Raw genomic sequence first — 13785 nt, forward strand, 5'->3', positions numbered from 1 at the left:
GAGCACCCTGAACCTCTCATAAAACCATGTGAAGTAAATCATCATCTGGTTGACTATATTCAGCAGCGGCAGCTCACCGAATAGCTCTTCGAACTACTCCCACGCTGACTTTCCATCAGGAATGAACTATTCGAAGTTAGTGAGGCACCCACTAACAGCCTCTCCATCAACAGGCAATCCCAATTGATACACTACGTCTTGTAGACTGATGGAGCACTCTCCGAATGGCATATGGAAGGTGTGCATCTTAGAATGTCACCTCTCAATAAATGCGCTCACTATAGGCTCATACACCTAGAACCAATGGTTGTTCAACCTAGCAAAGTAATACAAACCAGCAGACTCCAAGTAAGGTATGATCCGGTTATGTAGAGACATATTCTGTTGCCTCTTAACAGTATAAATACACCTAGTCAACTGCATCAAACAAAAAATTACACTAATATAAGGTGATAGAAAAAGATAAAAGACTAATATATAACATTTATACAAATGCCCTAATCAGATTTGAGTAATATAGACGCTTATAAGGAATAATCTATCTAATCTTTCACTACAGCTAAAAATTGCACTAATGTAAGGTGATAAAAAATATATATATAAAAGTCTAACATATAACAAACTATCACTAATATAAGGATGGTGCTCATGTGATTCTCTCTCAAAATCTCTCAACCACAATATCACACCTCATTCTAATGAATAATCCATCATTGACCATTGTAGTTTTATAACATTATAAAGTATAAACTGCAATAGCTAGCAACAGATTCACTTTGCTGGTTTTTTTATAATCCGAGACTGCCAATAACGATTATGCGTGAATTTTGCTACACGTAAACCTTGGCTGGCAATAGTGGTTTATGGGCATCAGTGGGTTGACTATAACCTACAATAGGGTATCACAGTTTATGGTTTAGTAAGATTGGCACGCAATCTGCAACAACAGGGTATAATGGTTTACATAGATTAAGATTAGAACCAAAATGTAAGCTCTTTTAGAATATTGCAATTGTATAAATTTGCTATCCAATTATAGGTGTTTTGCCCTAATTTTAATCATAAATGTAAATTAACTAGATACTAAAAAAAAAAAATAGAACAATTAGGTAAAGTCATGTTTGTTCCTATCGTGCCTCGAAGATTCACGGATGACCAAAAGGAATTCTTCTGATTTTACTTCTAATTCTGTTGACTCTTCAGATTAAAGGCTGTGCGGAAAGAAATTCTTATGACATATTAAAATCTAGTTCATAAAAAAATAGCCAAATGGGGAATTCATCAATACTCAAAAATACCATATGCTTACACAACACAAAAAAAAGGAGTGTGAAAGCACGAGTTCCATCACAGAAGTTACACTTAACACTTCTATTAGATTACCCCAAAAAAATTACTGTAGTAAGACGAAGAAAACAACATCGTTTTCTTTCTTCCTTTGTATTATTTTTTCTTTTAAAAACTGATATCATATCAACTTCAGTTGAGCAACTTATGCCACACATAACAACACTATGGTTTAGTTTTGGTTAAAATTCTGGGAGCAGCGGAACACATGGTTGCAGTGTCTTTTGGTTTGAATTTTCTGATCCTACTCAAATGTCATTTGTTCAGCTTCGTTCCTAATATGTTCAAACAATGGCGAAGATAAATAACGCTCTCCAAAACTGGGAAACACCACCTGCATGGCAACATGAGTAAGTGGCAGGGTTTAGCAAAACAGATTCATAGGTAGAAGTAGAATAATTACACAACTGGAAACATTAATAAAGGGGAAAACTATGAGGCTTTTTTTTTTTTTTTTTGGTGACTGGAAAACTATGAGGTTTGTTTCCGACAATTATCCACAAAGATACTAGATATAAATATGTTTAGGTAAGGAAACAAATATAAGAATAAACAAAATTTGCCTAATTTTTTGTGAACAATGGAGATGAAAGACAAAAGTACTTGTATATGTATTACTTTGTCGGAGACACATATCAAACAAAATACAAGAGAAATGCTAGGGGGTTAATACTTTTTATCAATATTCGCTAACAATTTGGGCCAACACTTCATTTTTATACTATTAGATTTAGAGTATAGGGTTTAGAATTTAGTACAAAAATACCTTTGTTGCCCATGGATTGATAAAAAATGATCAATTTTGTTGATCATGTAATATTTTGCTCGACAAATAAAGCCTAATAGTCATCACCATCACGAATCTATCAACACAATCAGCAGGTAAGAAAAAGTTATTTGAACAAAGAATATTCAGCATACTCCATGTCAAAACCTGCTCTGCTTCTATTGGATCTTGGTGTGGCCACCCAACTCTAACACACAATGACACAAACCCTTTTTTATTCACCATTGGAGCTTTTTTGTGTTGAGTGGTGACCAACATTGTGATGTTCAAATGACACCACTCACCAGCAAATACCTGCCCTTCTAATAAGGGTATGTTTGATTAATTAGGAGGTTAAAAATTTCATGAAACTTTTGGTGTGAAATTTTGCACTTGGAATTTTTCTATGAAAACTTCCACCCTAGAGAATTTTAAGAAGATGATGTAATAGTCAATTAGTTATCTCATAGTTCAACAAACTCATTGATTGAAGATTACAAACTTACAGCAATGAGCTTCCCTGCATTCTCAGGTCTCTTCCCCACTTTTATTGCAGCTGCAGCTGCAGCACCTGATGAAATTCCCATCTAGAAAAGCAAAAGTGATAACATAATCAGCATGAAAAAAAAATCAATCTGAATATATACATAAAAAGAAAGAAAAAAACTTAAAAAGGAGTCATGAATGATCATTTCCGTACCAGCAAACCTTCTTTCAAGGCAAGTTGCCTGGCAGTATCTATAGCTTCTTCACTTGATATCTGCAGCACATAATATTAATAACATGTTTTTGGAATATCGTTGCTCTTTTCCATATTAACATGTCTCGAGAATCAAATTCAGATTAAGATTCTTCAGTATCATGGCAGACTTATCATTCATTACAAAAATAATAGGCCACTAGTACTGCACTTGGTTATGTGTGTGTAATGGTCAGTTTTGATCATACCCAAAAGATGACTACTTCCATGAGGACGTCTTCATATAAAGATAGTATTGCAAACTGTTAGATGACTTGACATATTTGACTGAACTATTAGGTTCGCAATACCATCTTCACACTAATTCAAATTTGAATGGGAATATGTTAGTTTTAAGATATACCTGAATAACTTCATCTAGGAGATTAATATCCAGTACGCCAGGAATGATGCCATTACCAATCCCTTGTATTTGGTGAATACCTTTGACATACCAACAAAAATACAAAACAGTTAGTAAACACAACTCAAATTGTTGCTAAGATCTTACTAAACTTAAAGAACATATTCTTTTTCTCCCAAAGAGTTTGTTATGCCATCATTGAAAAATTCATTCTTACAAGCCCTTCTACTCCTTTCCTTAGTCATTGAGGATAACGAGGAACAAAACTTGTGCACTAAAAACACTTTAAGAGAAAGAAAGCACGTATGAATGTGGATAATGATAAAATCACCTGGCTCTCCTCCACTTAGGACTGCACTTTCAACTGGTTCTATACCATACACCTGCCAAACAAAAAAAATGGGCAACAGGAACCTTGAAGTTAGCTTCAATATTGGAAAAACTTAGGCTGCGTTTGGTTTTTGTTTTTATTTTATGTGTTCATTTTTAGTATTTTTTATTTTTTATATTGTGTAAAAAAAAAAAGAAAAATCAGTCAAAACAATAGAATTCTGTTTTTTTTTTTTAATAAAAATTTAAAAATAGAAACTATAAAAAATAAAAATAAAAGATGAAAACACAAATTAAATCTATCCTTATAAAGAGTTTATTTTGGTTTATACTTTAGAATTTATAGAAGAAAATCAAACCAAATAGGCCGCGAGAGGTGAACCTTGATATTGGGGTTTTTCTCCTTAAGGAACCTGCCAGCACCGGTAATTGTGCCCCCAGTTCCTATCCCTGCAACCAAAGCATCAACTTTCCCTCCACAGTCTCTCCATATCTCAGGCCCAGTTGTCTCATAGTGAACCTATTCAAGGATGATAATTGTTCATGACAATGTAAGTAACTCTCATTTATGTAAAACTGGGGAATGAATTTTCTTAATTGGACTAAAATTGATGTTTTACATTCTTATGGGGTTTGATTTAGTGGTCAGGACGATAAAATTTAAAAGAGGTTGAAATTGGAATTTCCAATTTGTATTAAATTAAAATTTAAATGTTTTTTAATGCTTCGATCAGTCTGTCTGATTTTTTTTAAAAGAAATATTTATTATTAAGAAGACAAGATCAAACCATATAATTTCAAAGCAATTAATTTAAAAAAAAATAAAACATACAAATCATTTGCCTCATCCCATGTTCTTGTGAAACTCCGCAACAGCCAATATCGTTCATTTTCTCCTCTCAACCTCATAAGCAAAAAAAATTGCCAATAATAGATCTATAAAATTTAGATATCGGAGGTGCAAAGAAGACATAACGTCATAAATTAATATTTGTGTTACCTAGTTACCCTGGACTCAAATTTACTAACAACAGGGACAAATATACTTTCTAGTTTGAAACATAACCCCATATAGGCACACAATTGAATGAACATAGTATTCCATCAACTTTGTTGAAGTCCAAATATTGTGAGTGAATGAATATGCAAAGTGGTCACAGTTGTTTGGTAAGAAGACAACAAGGTACCTTGGGATTTGCAGGATTATCAATCTGGCGAAGCATGATACTCCCAGGAATCTTGGATATAATCTCTTCAGCCTTCTGAATAACTGCAATGGTTCCTTTGTCAGGGTCAGTGAGATACACCTCTGCTCCAAAAGCTCCAAGTACTATTTTTCTCTCAAGGCTCACTGAAGCAGGCATGGCAACTATTACTCTATAACCCTTCAATGCTCCTATGAATGCCAACCCAATGCCGGTGTTACCACTCGTTGCCTCAACAAGAACACTCTTTTTACAACAAAATAATAAGAACTTCTTAAGAGCCCCTCTCAATATTTTATCATTATGGACAGTAAAAATATGCAGAACATGTATGAATATGACGCACAGATACTTCACTTTTACTGGTATTTAATTTGTATGTCCAAATAAAATTCATGTTTAGAAATTGCAAAGCTCTATTTTGATATCTAGAAATTTTACTAACCTTTCCAGGTGTGATGAGACCTTTTTCTTCAGCATCTTTGATCATGCTAAATGCTAACCTGAGTGGGAAAAGAAACTATAATTACAAAAGAAAAATACTAGAGAGCCAGCACAATTTATTGTTTTTAGCTAGCAGTTAGCCAACAATATTAAAAAGTGTTAGCTAAAAGTATGGTGTTAGACGGTTGGGTTAAGGATATTGGACTGCTGACCAAAAATGCTAGTCATTATCAATTAATTGCCGGCCTTGAAATTTTCTCATGACCAAAATAAAATAAATACAAATATGAAGTAAAAGTTGTAAAATGAAGGAATGTCATGCCTATCTTTGACACTGGAGCAGGGTTGCATGGACTCTAACTTAGCAGCAATACGGGCTACGCACCCCTCTGCTATTTTGTTCAGGTATACCATTGGGGTATTACCTATTAACTGCACAAGCAAACCGGAAGCAAATATTAGTAATTTATTTTGATTTAGCTAATATATATTTTTAAATTTATCAACTGAACGAGTTTTTACAAAAAATTATACAAAATTTAAATTTACAATGTATTTATTATATATTTATTAAACTAAAAAATTTAAAACTTTACTGACAATAATTTTAATATGTATCTTAACAACAAAATTGTTAACTAACTATTTCTTTTAATCTCAAGATAAAAATAAATATGGAAAATGACGGAGTCAAGGTTGTTGTTCAATTTTTCCTATCATGATATGCATGCAAGTTGACCGTAGATGATTAAGGAGCCTTTAGCACTTTATTGCATACAATAAAAGCTACTTCTAAGTGAATATTAAAATCAGTCACTAAAATTAATTATTAATATAAAATATATATTAAAAATAAATTAAATTATAATATATTTATATACAAATATATGATGACTAATATGGTGATTAATTTTTAATGTACATATAGTATTTTATACAATAATTCTTTCTTTGAAGGTTTTGTCAATTTTTTTTTTCTTTTGGAATTTCATTTTATTATACAGTACTGAGATTAAGATAATACCCTAAACATGTTCCAAAATGTTTACACTAGTAATGTTACATACGAAGAATTATGTATTAGATATATTGCCAAAATTTGACACCATTCAAATAGATATGGTTAAAGAATTCAAGGTAAAAACCACTCATGCACTTAAAAGAGCACATTTTTATTTATTTATTGTGGTAAAAGTTTTGACAGCACAATTTTGACTCTGGTAGATTGGCGTAGTTTTCCTTACTTCAGTTACATCATTCTTGATTGCACACTCTACCTCCATCTCACCAACTTCAGAGGGCCTACAAGCGAAATAAAGTGCACCAAGTAAGCAAATATAGTTGAAGATGTAAATAAATAAATCATGCTATATCATCCAATAAATCAATTATTAATATAAGTACATATTAAAAATAAATTAAATAATACAATAATACATATATTTATACATAAATATATAGTAATTAATTTAATAGTTGGTTTTTGACATGCACATAGTATTTTTTATTAACAAATGTGTATATGACTTGACTTTTATATAAACAACAATTAACAACAACAATCACCTAGTCAAAGTCTTCAAGTAAAGGGAAGCTTGTTCATGATTGTTGAATTCCTCCTCTCGGGATGTAAACAGAGAAGAGGAAGCGGCGTGACCAATCATCATATCTCAAAATAGAAACATACAAGACACAATCTAATGAGGACTTTAATTTGAAGTTTAACTGAAGTGTGAACCAAATAAATACTCACAGCGTGAAGCAGTGGCCTAATGATTGGGACCAAAACCAATTGTAATTTAATTGAGTTGCTAGTGGGACGATTGAGTTTTCCATTAATAGAATATGTTATCTTTTCAAATGACTGAAATCAGAATGGGCCCTCCTTGTTGTCTTGGCACGGCCATGGGTAGCTTTAGATAAGGAGATACCAAAGCATGTACAACGAGTGGCTACAAAAAGACACTGCCCACTAGAACTAGTGGAAGTTATTTTTTTATAATAAACTTTTATAGCAAATAACAACCTTTATTGGCCATATGTTAACTGTTAACTTGTCATGTGTGTAACAACAGAACAAAAACACAAAAACAATTAGCAAATTAACAAGTTCAGAATAACAGTTAAAATTTACCAGAAGAACACTAAATGCAAGTGGAATCATTATGCTAATATGTTTTCTGCAAAGATGCTATTTGTGCAGCTAAAATTTCCTAATTACTAAGATCCAATTATTCTAATTTCACATGCAATCAACTTACTAAGTTTCTAAAAGCTAGAAATTATAAAACCTATATGGTTAAAGCATTTCATCAAACATATTTAGTGCGGTAAACAAGAGAATTCAAAGCTTAATATCAATGTGATAGAGAAGAGAACATAACTATTGTAACTTTAATTCAGGCTATGAAAAAATCCAAACCACTACCAAATCAAATAGTTACTTATTGTAATGGAAATCAGAAGTTGCAGAGTTTGAAGCAGAGTATTGGTGTTGTGTGAGTGTATTGTATGGTGGCGGGTTTAGGGAACTCATGGCGGCGACAAAAGAGAGCCGTTCGACGGCTAAGTGGAGCGCGCGGGTTGGTTGCAGAGTTTGAAGCAGAGCAACGTGGCTTCCAGACGAACGCGAATGCGAACTCGAACGGTGAACGGCGAGTGAACGCGAACGATGAACGCCGAGCGAACATGAACGGCGAAGAACGCGAATGAAGACGACAGCTGAACGAAAACCCGAACATGAACGGCACACAAACGGCGACGGAAGCGCGGCTGAGCAGACAAAGACGACGGACGCCGAGCTCGAGGAAGCAGCCGCGATCGGTGCCAGCGAACAGGGGTTGAAGACTTGGAGCACGAGGGAAGCTAGATAGACGGACGGATGGCAAACTTTGAGTGCGACGGACGGCGGCAGTATGCCACTCCTTGCGGCGGTGGTTTAGGCTTACAGTGCTTGGGTTTTTTGGCTGGGTTTGTGTGATTTCTTTCTGAATGAAACAAAAGAAAGGGAGAAAGGGAGAAAGAAACGAAGGAGCTTCCGTTTTTGTGTAAACCGGGCGGGTTCTGGTTCCGTCCGACCGGCCGGTTCCTGGCCGGTTTAACGGTTTTTCACCGGTTTTTTTAAGATGTGAATTAAGCTAGTTCCTCCTCTCTGCCAGTTGCAAAGTTAACGATGTTAATGAATAACTGATGTAAAACATAATGTCAAATGCATCTTTAGTCATTGAAAATTTTTCTGTCGACCTCCTTGCCGCAAGGATGGATAGGACAGTTGTTGGTTCCTTCTTGCACAGTCTCCATTGTAGGCCACCTCTTTTCTCCCTCTTGTAGCTTAGGTTTTACGTAAACTAACAACTCCATTAGTCCGAAGTCTAGCTTTTCACTATCATCGTTTCGTTTCAAAATGTTTTCTTTCACTTTGTGTGAAGAGTAACTATTAATTATTGCCACACCCAAGCAAGGTTCTTAGTTACTCACAAATTGTTGCTCGTCAACAGTCACCAACAACGTTAGTGATTTCATCACGCAAAGTAAAAGACAAGAATTTGAAATGTCTTGTGTAGATTCTATCATAGAAGAGTGAAAAGCTAGACTTTAGCCTAACATGGTTGTTTCTAACTCGAAACTAACTAGCCATGGAAATGGATGTGGTCACCGCCAAATGCTAGAGGGAAATACCAGCAATAGTGGGAGAAAGACATAGGTATTTGTGTAAAAAATAAAAAAATTTCTTCTTTCCTATTTAGTTGTTTAGTGGTTTTTTTTTCCCCCGAAAATGAGAGATCGGGGATTTTGTAACATCTAAAATAGATAGTACTTTCAGTAACAGACAGAGCGTGGCTCAAGAACCTATTACCGAAAAAAAGTGTGGTTCAATAACACGCTAACTCTCTATTAAGTATGTGTATAAAGACCATTTCGTAAAATTAAATCTCAAGATTAAAAGATGATTTCTGTTAGTGTATGCTTCCAAAGTGTTTCATAGAGTTTCTCATTTTTTAACATTCATTGAGTTTCCCATTTTTAAACATCCAACACAATTTTATCTGGTTGTCCAACCAAAAATCAAGAAGCACACTTTGATCCACAAATCATTTTCTTTTTTGTTTTCAAATTCTGTCCTAATTATTCCAACCAGATTGAAAGGAGATATTGTGCCATTGAACTAGCAAGAACCAAAAACGGTAGGAGCTGAAAATATGTAGAAAGAAAATTGGTCCCCAAATCTTAAGATAATCCATATTAATTCATTTCAAAGACATGCAGTGGGCTGATACTATAATGAAAGAATTCTGATAACTGAAAGAAATTCTACTGTGAAATTGAAGTCAACTCAAACAACCATTTGAAGCTAAAGCGATCTATGAGCATATCAATTTTCAAAGGCTGATCCGTTTCTTATCCATTTTAACATAATGAAGAGATCTCCCAGAAAACCATTTCAAGTCCAACTAATATAATTTGTTCAATCACATTTCAAGCTACCATGAACCTTCAGCACCGACAGTTGGATTCTTGAAGGCAGAGAATTCCCAATAAGTCTTCAATGAGAATGGTGGGAAGAGGGTAGCACCTTCTTCAGTAATTTTGGATATCTGCAAATTGGACATTACATATGATAAGTATCGTCACACAATAAATAAACCTTTTGTAATTGAAAAAAGAATTTATATACAAAATAAAATCCAAAAATCAATGAAAAAAGAAGTTATTCAGTTCAGATTTAGGCATTGTAAGAACCACAGTTCACAACCCTGATGGAAAATCATATAACATTCCTAACTTGGAGTAAATAAAAATTTGTATAAATAATTTCTCTAATAAAGACTTGAAAACATAAAAATAAGCACTCTGATGTAAAAGAAAATGAAATTTTCACATTTTGATCACAAACAAGTTGTTATATTCAACTTATTCAACTTTTAAACATTACGACTCAATGCTATGATAAATTATGAACAACAATATGTTAGGTGTCGTTCTCTTCCAGAAGATCAGGCAATTACCAAAAAAAAAAAAAAAAACTTTTGGTCCTCTTACGTGGTTTCTTAATTGGGTAATGACTAATGAGCTGGTAAACCTATAATACCAGTTAATTTAAAATTTTGATTTAGTTGCTCAAGATGAAGGAAACTCAAACACAACCCAATATTTTATATCAGATAGTCATTTTTCCTGTCACAATAGGGTTCCAAGTTAAACTTTCATTTCTTATATTGTGAATCTCTGTATGCCAAGCTAATTTGAGCAGAGAGGACATAAATTATTTTATGCATGCAAAGAAAGAAACCTTGGTCATTACTCCTGATTTCCAAGTAAGTTCACATACTTATATTGTTACGTTAACATCTAGAAACCTACTAACTTCTTTGGGATGAGTCGAGATTAGACTACAAGTATCCAAATCTAGGAAGACAAGGTGCATGTAGAGATAAGAGGCCTAGAGATCATGGTTGTTATTGATAGCAGCTCAAAGCTACTAACCGAACTTTCATAACAAGCACTAGACCAGAACCCTATACTTGTCAATAGATTAACCATGTGATTACAGTGCAAACTTGTTTAGAGAGTGACTATCATGTGAAAGCTTAAAGTGATAAGAGCCATATAAATGGTTACATCTCAAACATGCTCCCTTACACAACAGCCTCTTTAGGGCTTGAAATGTAATTGTGCATATGCTTTTTTATTTCTTTTTTGTAGTTTGTCTTTATGATGAATTTTTTCCTTTTGGATATAACAAGGATCAAACTCGAGACCTTTTGATCATGGAGGCTCTAATACCATGTTTAGGGAGTGATTATCATGTGAAAGCTTAAAGTGATGGGAAGAGGCACATTAATAGTTATATCTCTAACATAACTGAAAAAGGGAATATAGATTATGAAATACTAAGCATAGTGAGCTGCAGAAAATGATCATTCCACTCCAAACACCTACTTTCAAATTCCACACATAACTCCCTATCTATATTATGATGCCTGCTTTACTATTCACAGAAAGAATCCAGTCATAAGCCAAAATAAACAGAATTGGGCACTGTATTAAAATGATGAGTTTGAAATAGAGAAGACAAAAAACCAATAGGAACGTATTCTAGGAAATGGGTGCAGCAGCACCTAGTCCTTGGTCGGGAAGATGTATGGCATATTTTCATAATTTTTTAGCACAGGCAAGAAGAGGAAAAAAAGCACACACCTGAATCTTGTTGACAGCAGACCTATCACGATATAAGAGCACACGCATGCACTTCTCCAATAGCTTGACTCCCTCTTCAAAGGTTAAATTTTCATGCCATTCATCACGTAGAATTGGCCTTGCAAGATGATTCCCAAGTCCTGTGGCTACATGATTATCTTCAAAATTAATGCCAATCATGTTGACCTGGATAAGATTCACAAAAAGGAATAAGCATGCGGGTAACTCACACTGATAAAAATAAAGATAAACCATTTCGTACCATGCCAAGGTACTTCTGCCCATTTTTCACACCACCCAGTACAAGTGCATTCCACAATGGGTTGAACTTGTTACGTCTATTATACATCACACGAGTTAAATAGTTATGCACTTCCTTAGGTCCCAGGGAGTTTCCGTCATCCCACATGTTGTCATAAAGGCTGCAGTGGTAAAAGGTCAAAATCAACTGTTACATGGGAAAATTAAAACATGTAACATAGAAAAGACTGGGAGGAGAAAATACAGATATACTCTTTAACTCCATGTTTGTAACACAATATAGAATATAAACACCATAAACATCAAAGATAAGCATCTAAGATTATTTTACCTAAATAGATCCTTTTCTGCTTCATTTTGAAATAGCAAATGCTCATTTATGCAACAAAATATGCACTTATTTAAGTAACGATATAAATACATAAATACAAAGTGCTTACATAAGCTCGTCAAGGTAGCGTAGAATCTCCTGAAAGTCACTTATTTCCCCACTAGCACCAAGAAGAGAATGTTTCCCAATAGGCTTCAAACGATCAATACTTTTGTACCGTAAGGTAGAGCCATAGGAACCTATTAATGTACTGATAATTGAAATGAGATGCAGACTGAGGCCGATACTAACATAAAACAACACATTCCCAACATAGAACATATCACAAATACCAAACTAGAACATGTAAAAAAATCATCACATATCATTGTTCCAGCAAAAGAACCTTTTCAAAAAGCACTGTGAATGCCCGTGGAAATCAGATTCAGATGCCACTGATACAGCATTTTTTGGGTGCTGAGTATAAAGATAAACAACATACATATAACCACAATATCTACGAATAGGTTGCACCAAATAATCACCACTAAGTCACTAACTACCAGACAAAAGTTCAATAGCCAACAACAAAATGCACATCTTTATTTCAACAAGCACGTTTTTTTATTTATTTTGTTTTTTTTCAAGGGAAACGAAAAGAATAAACTTTTACTTGACCATAATATTATCATAAAATTTTTCAGCTGAAAAAAATATAATAGTTAACTGAAAACAAAATCAAATACACTCACCCCGATTTCTAACAATAATCCCCTACCACAAAAAATCAAGTTAAATATTTGACAGAATCTTACCTCCCATGTCAGCAGCCATAAGAATCCCATTTTTGTATTTGAGAGCAACCACAGAGGTTCCAGTTACATAGGGATACCTAACAAGCTCAATCAAAATTTCAGGGTCCACAATAATCCATCAATTTTGTGCGCGAAAGCAAACGGGCACAGATACATTGAAACCAAAAATCGATTTGGTGCATTGAAATTTGGAGAAAAAAGAATGAAGATTGATGGAGTAGAGAGAACTTACAGAGTTCGCTGTGTATCAGAGACTGAGTCCGAGTTAGAGGCCATCGTAGTGAGCAAGAAAACAATTCCAAGCAAGAGAGAAAGGTAAAGAGTAAAGCATGCAAAGGTCTTGCCAAGGGGGAGCAAACAACGGCGTCGTTTATACAGTTTATTTTTCGTTTCTTTATGTTGAAGAAACAGATTTTGGATTTTATATAAGATTTTTTTTTAAACTGCTAAAAATTTTAACATTTGTTTAAACAGATTAATAAATTAATTATTAGACCAAATTAAATTAATTAAATTTTATATAAAATTTAACTTTAATATATATTTAGATTCGGTATAATTAGATGATTTTTAAAATATTAAATTTAAAAATTAATAGTTTTAATATTTTTTCTGACTTAATAATTTATTATAATTATAAAAAATTAATTATCAAGATAAATTCTTTTATTTATATATAAAAAATCTAAAGCAAGCCTTGTAAGTTGTAACAAAATTTTTATAGAATAATTTTTTCTAACTATTTTTTAGTTAATAGTTTTTTACCATTTTCTTCTTATAAAATGATGTCCGCTTAAATTTTTATTATAAAGTAAAGTAATTTGGTTAGAATATTTAATAAATGTGCTATTTATCAATGGGATACGTAGTTGACAGTTTTTAAAAAAAACGTAGCATATTGATAAACTATAATTTTATAGTTTATTTTGTATTAAATTTGGTGGATTTTATGAACTTTTATTACATTTATTCAATAAAATAGCATAGTTTTATAAATTTCTCCTAA

General features: G+C 33.4%; 2 protein-coding genes across 9 annotated transcripts; both read right to left on the minus strand.

The window, feature by feature from the left end:
- Window positions 1-1262: 1262 nt before the first annotated feature.
- LOC112800942 (cysteine synthase) lies at window positions 1263-9026 on the minus strand. Of its 8 annotated transcripts, none has more exons than XR_011881861.1 (13): window positions 6949-8972; window positions 6762-6864; window positions 6440-6497; window positions 5518-5627; window positions 5197-5254; window positions 4734-4997; window positions 3929-4066; window positions 3548-3599; window positions 3217-3296; window positions 2814-2873; window positions 2620-2700; window positions 2114-2210; window positions 1263-1681 (listed from the first exon to the last, which is right to left on the minus strand). XR_011881861.1 is itself a non-coding variant. In XM_072236862.1 (13 exons), the coding sequence occupies exons 3-13, from the start codon at window positions 6860-6862 to the stop codon at window positions 1592-1594; spliced, it is 1092 nt and encodes a 363-aa protein (XP_072092963.1). In that variant the 5' UTR covers window positions 6863-6864; window positions 6949-7167; window positions 7640-8816; the 3' UTR covers window positions 1263-1591. The 8 variants fall into 8 exon arrangements, 5 of the variants coding, with proteins under 5 accessions (XP_072092963.1, XP_025699193.1, XP_072092964.1 ...); XR_011881863.1 differs by having other exon boundaries at window positions 5197-5249; window positions 6949-8212; XM_072236862.1 differs by lacking the exon at window positions 2114-2210 and having other exon boundaries at window positions 6949-7167; window positions 7640-8816.
- Window positions 9027-9408: 382 nt separating this feature from the next.
- Window positions 9409-13193, minus strand: LOC112800943 (proteasome subunit beta type-4). The gene is made up of 6 exons (XM_025843411.2): window positions 13012-13193; window positions 12780-12856; window positions 12095-12224; window positions 11656-11815; window positions 11394-11579; window positions 9409-9790 (listed from the first exon to the last, which is right to left on the minus strand). The coding sequence occupies exons 1-6, from the start codon at window positions 13053-13055 to the stop codon at window positions 9677-9679; spliced, it is 711 nt and encodes a 236-aa protein (XP_025699196.1). The 5' UTR covers window positions 13056-13193; the 3' UTR covers window positions 9409-9676.
- Between the last annotated feature and the right edge of the window lie 592 nt (window positions 13194-13785).

This window comes from Arachis hypogaea, chromosome 5, assembly GCF_003086295.3.
Source record: "Arachis hypogaea cultivar Tifrunner chromosome 5, arahy.Tifrunner.gnm2.J5K5, whole genome shotgun sequence".
Classification (NCBI taxonomy): Eukaryota; Viridiplantae; Streptophyta; class Magnoliopsida; order Fabales; family Fabaceae; genus Arachis; species Arachis hypogaea.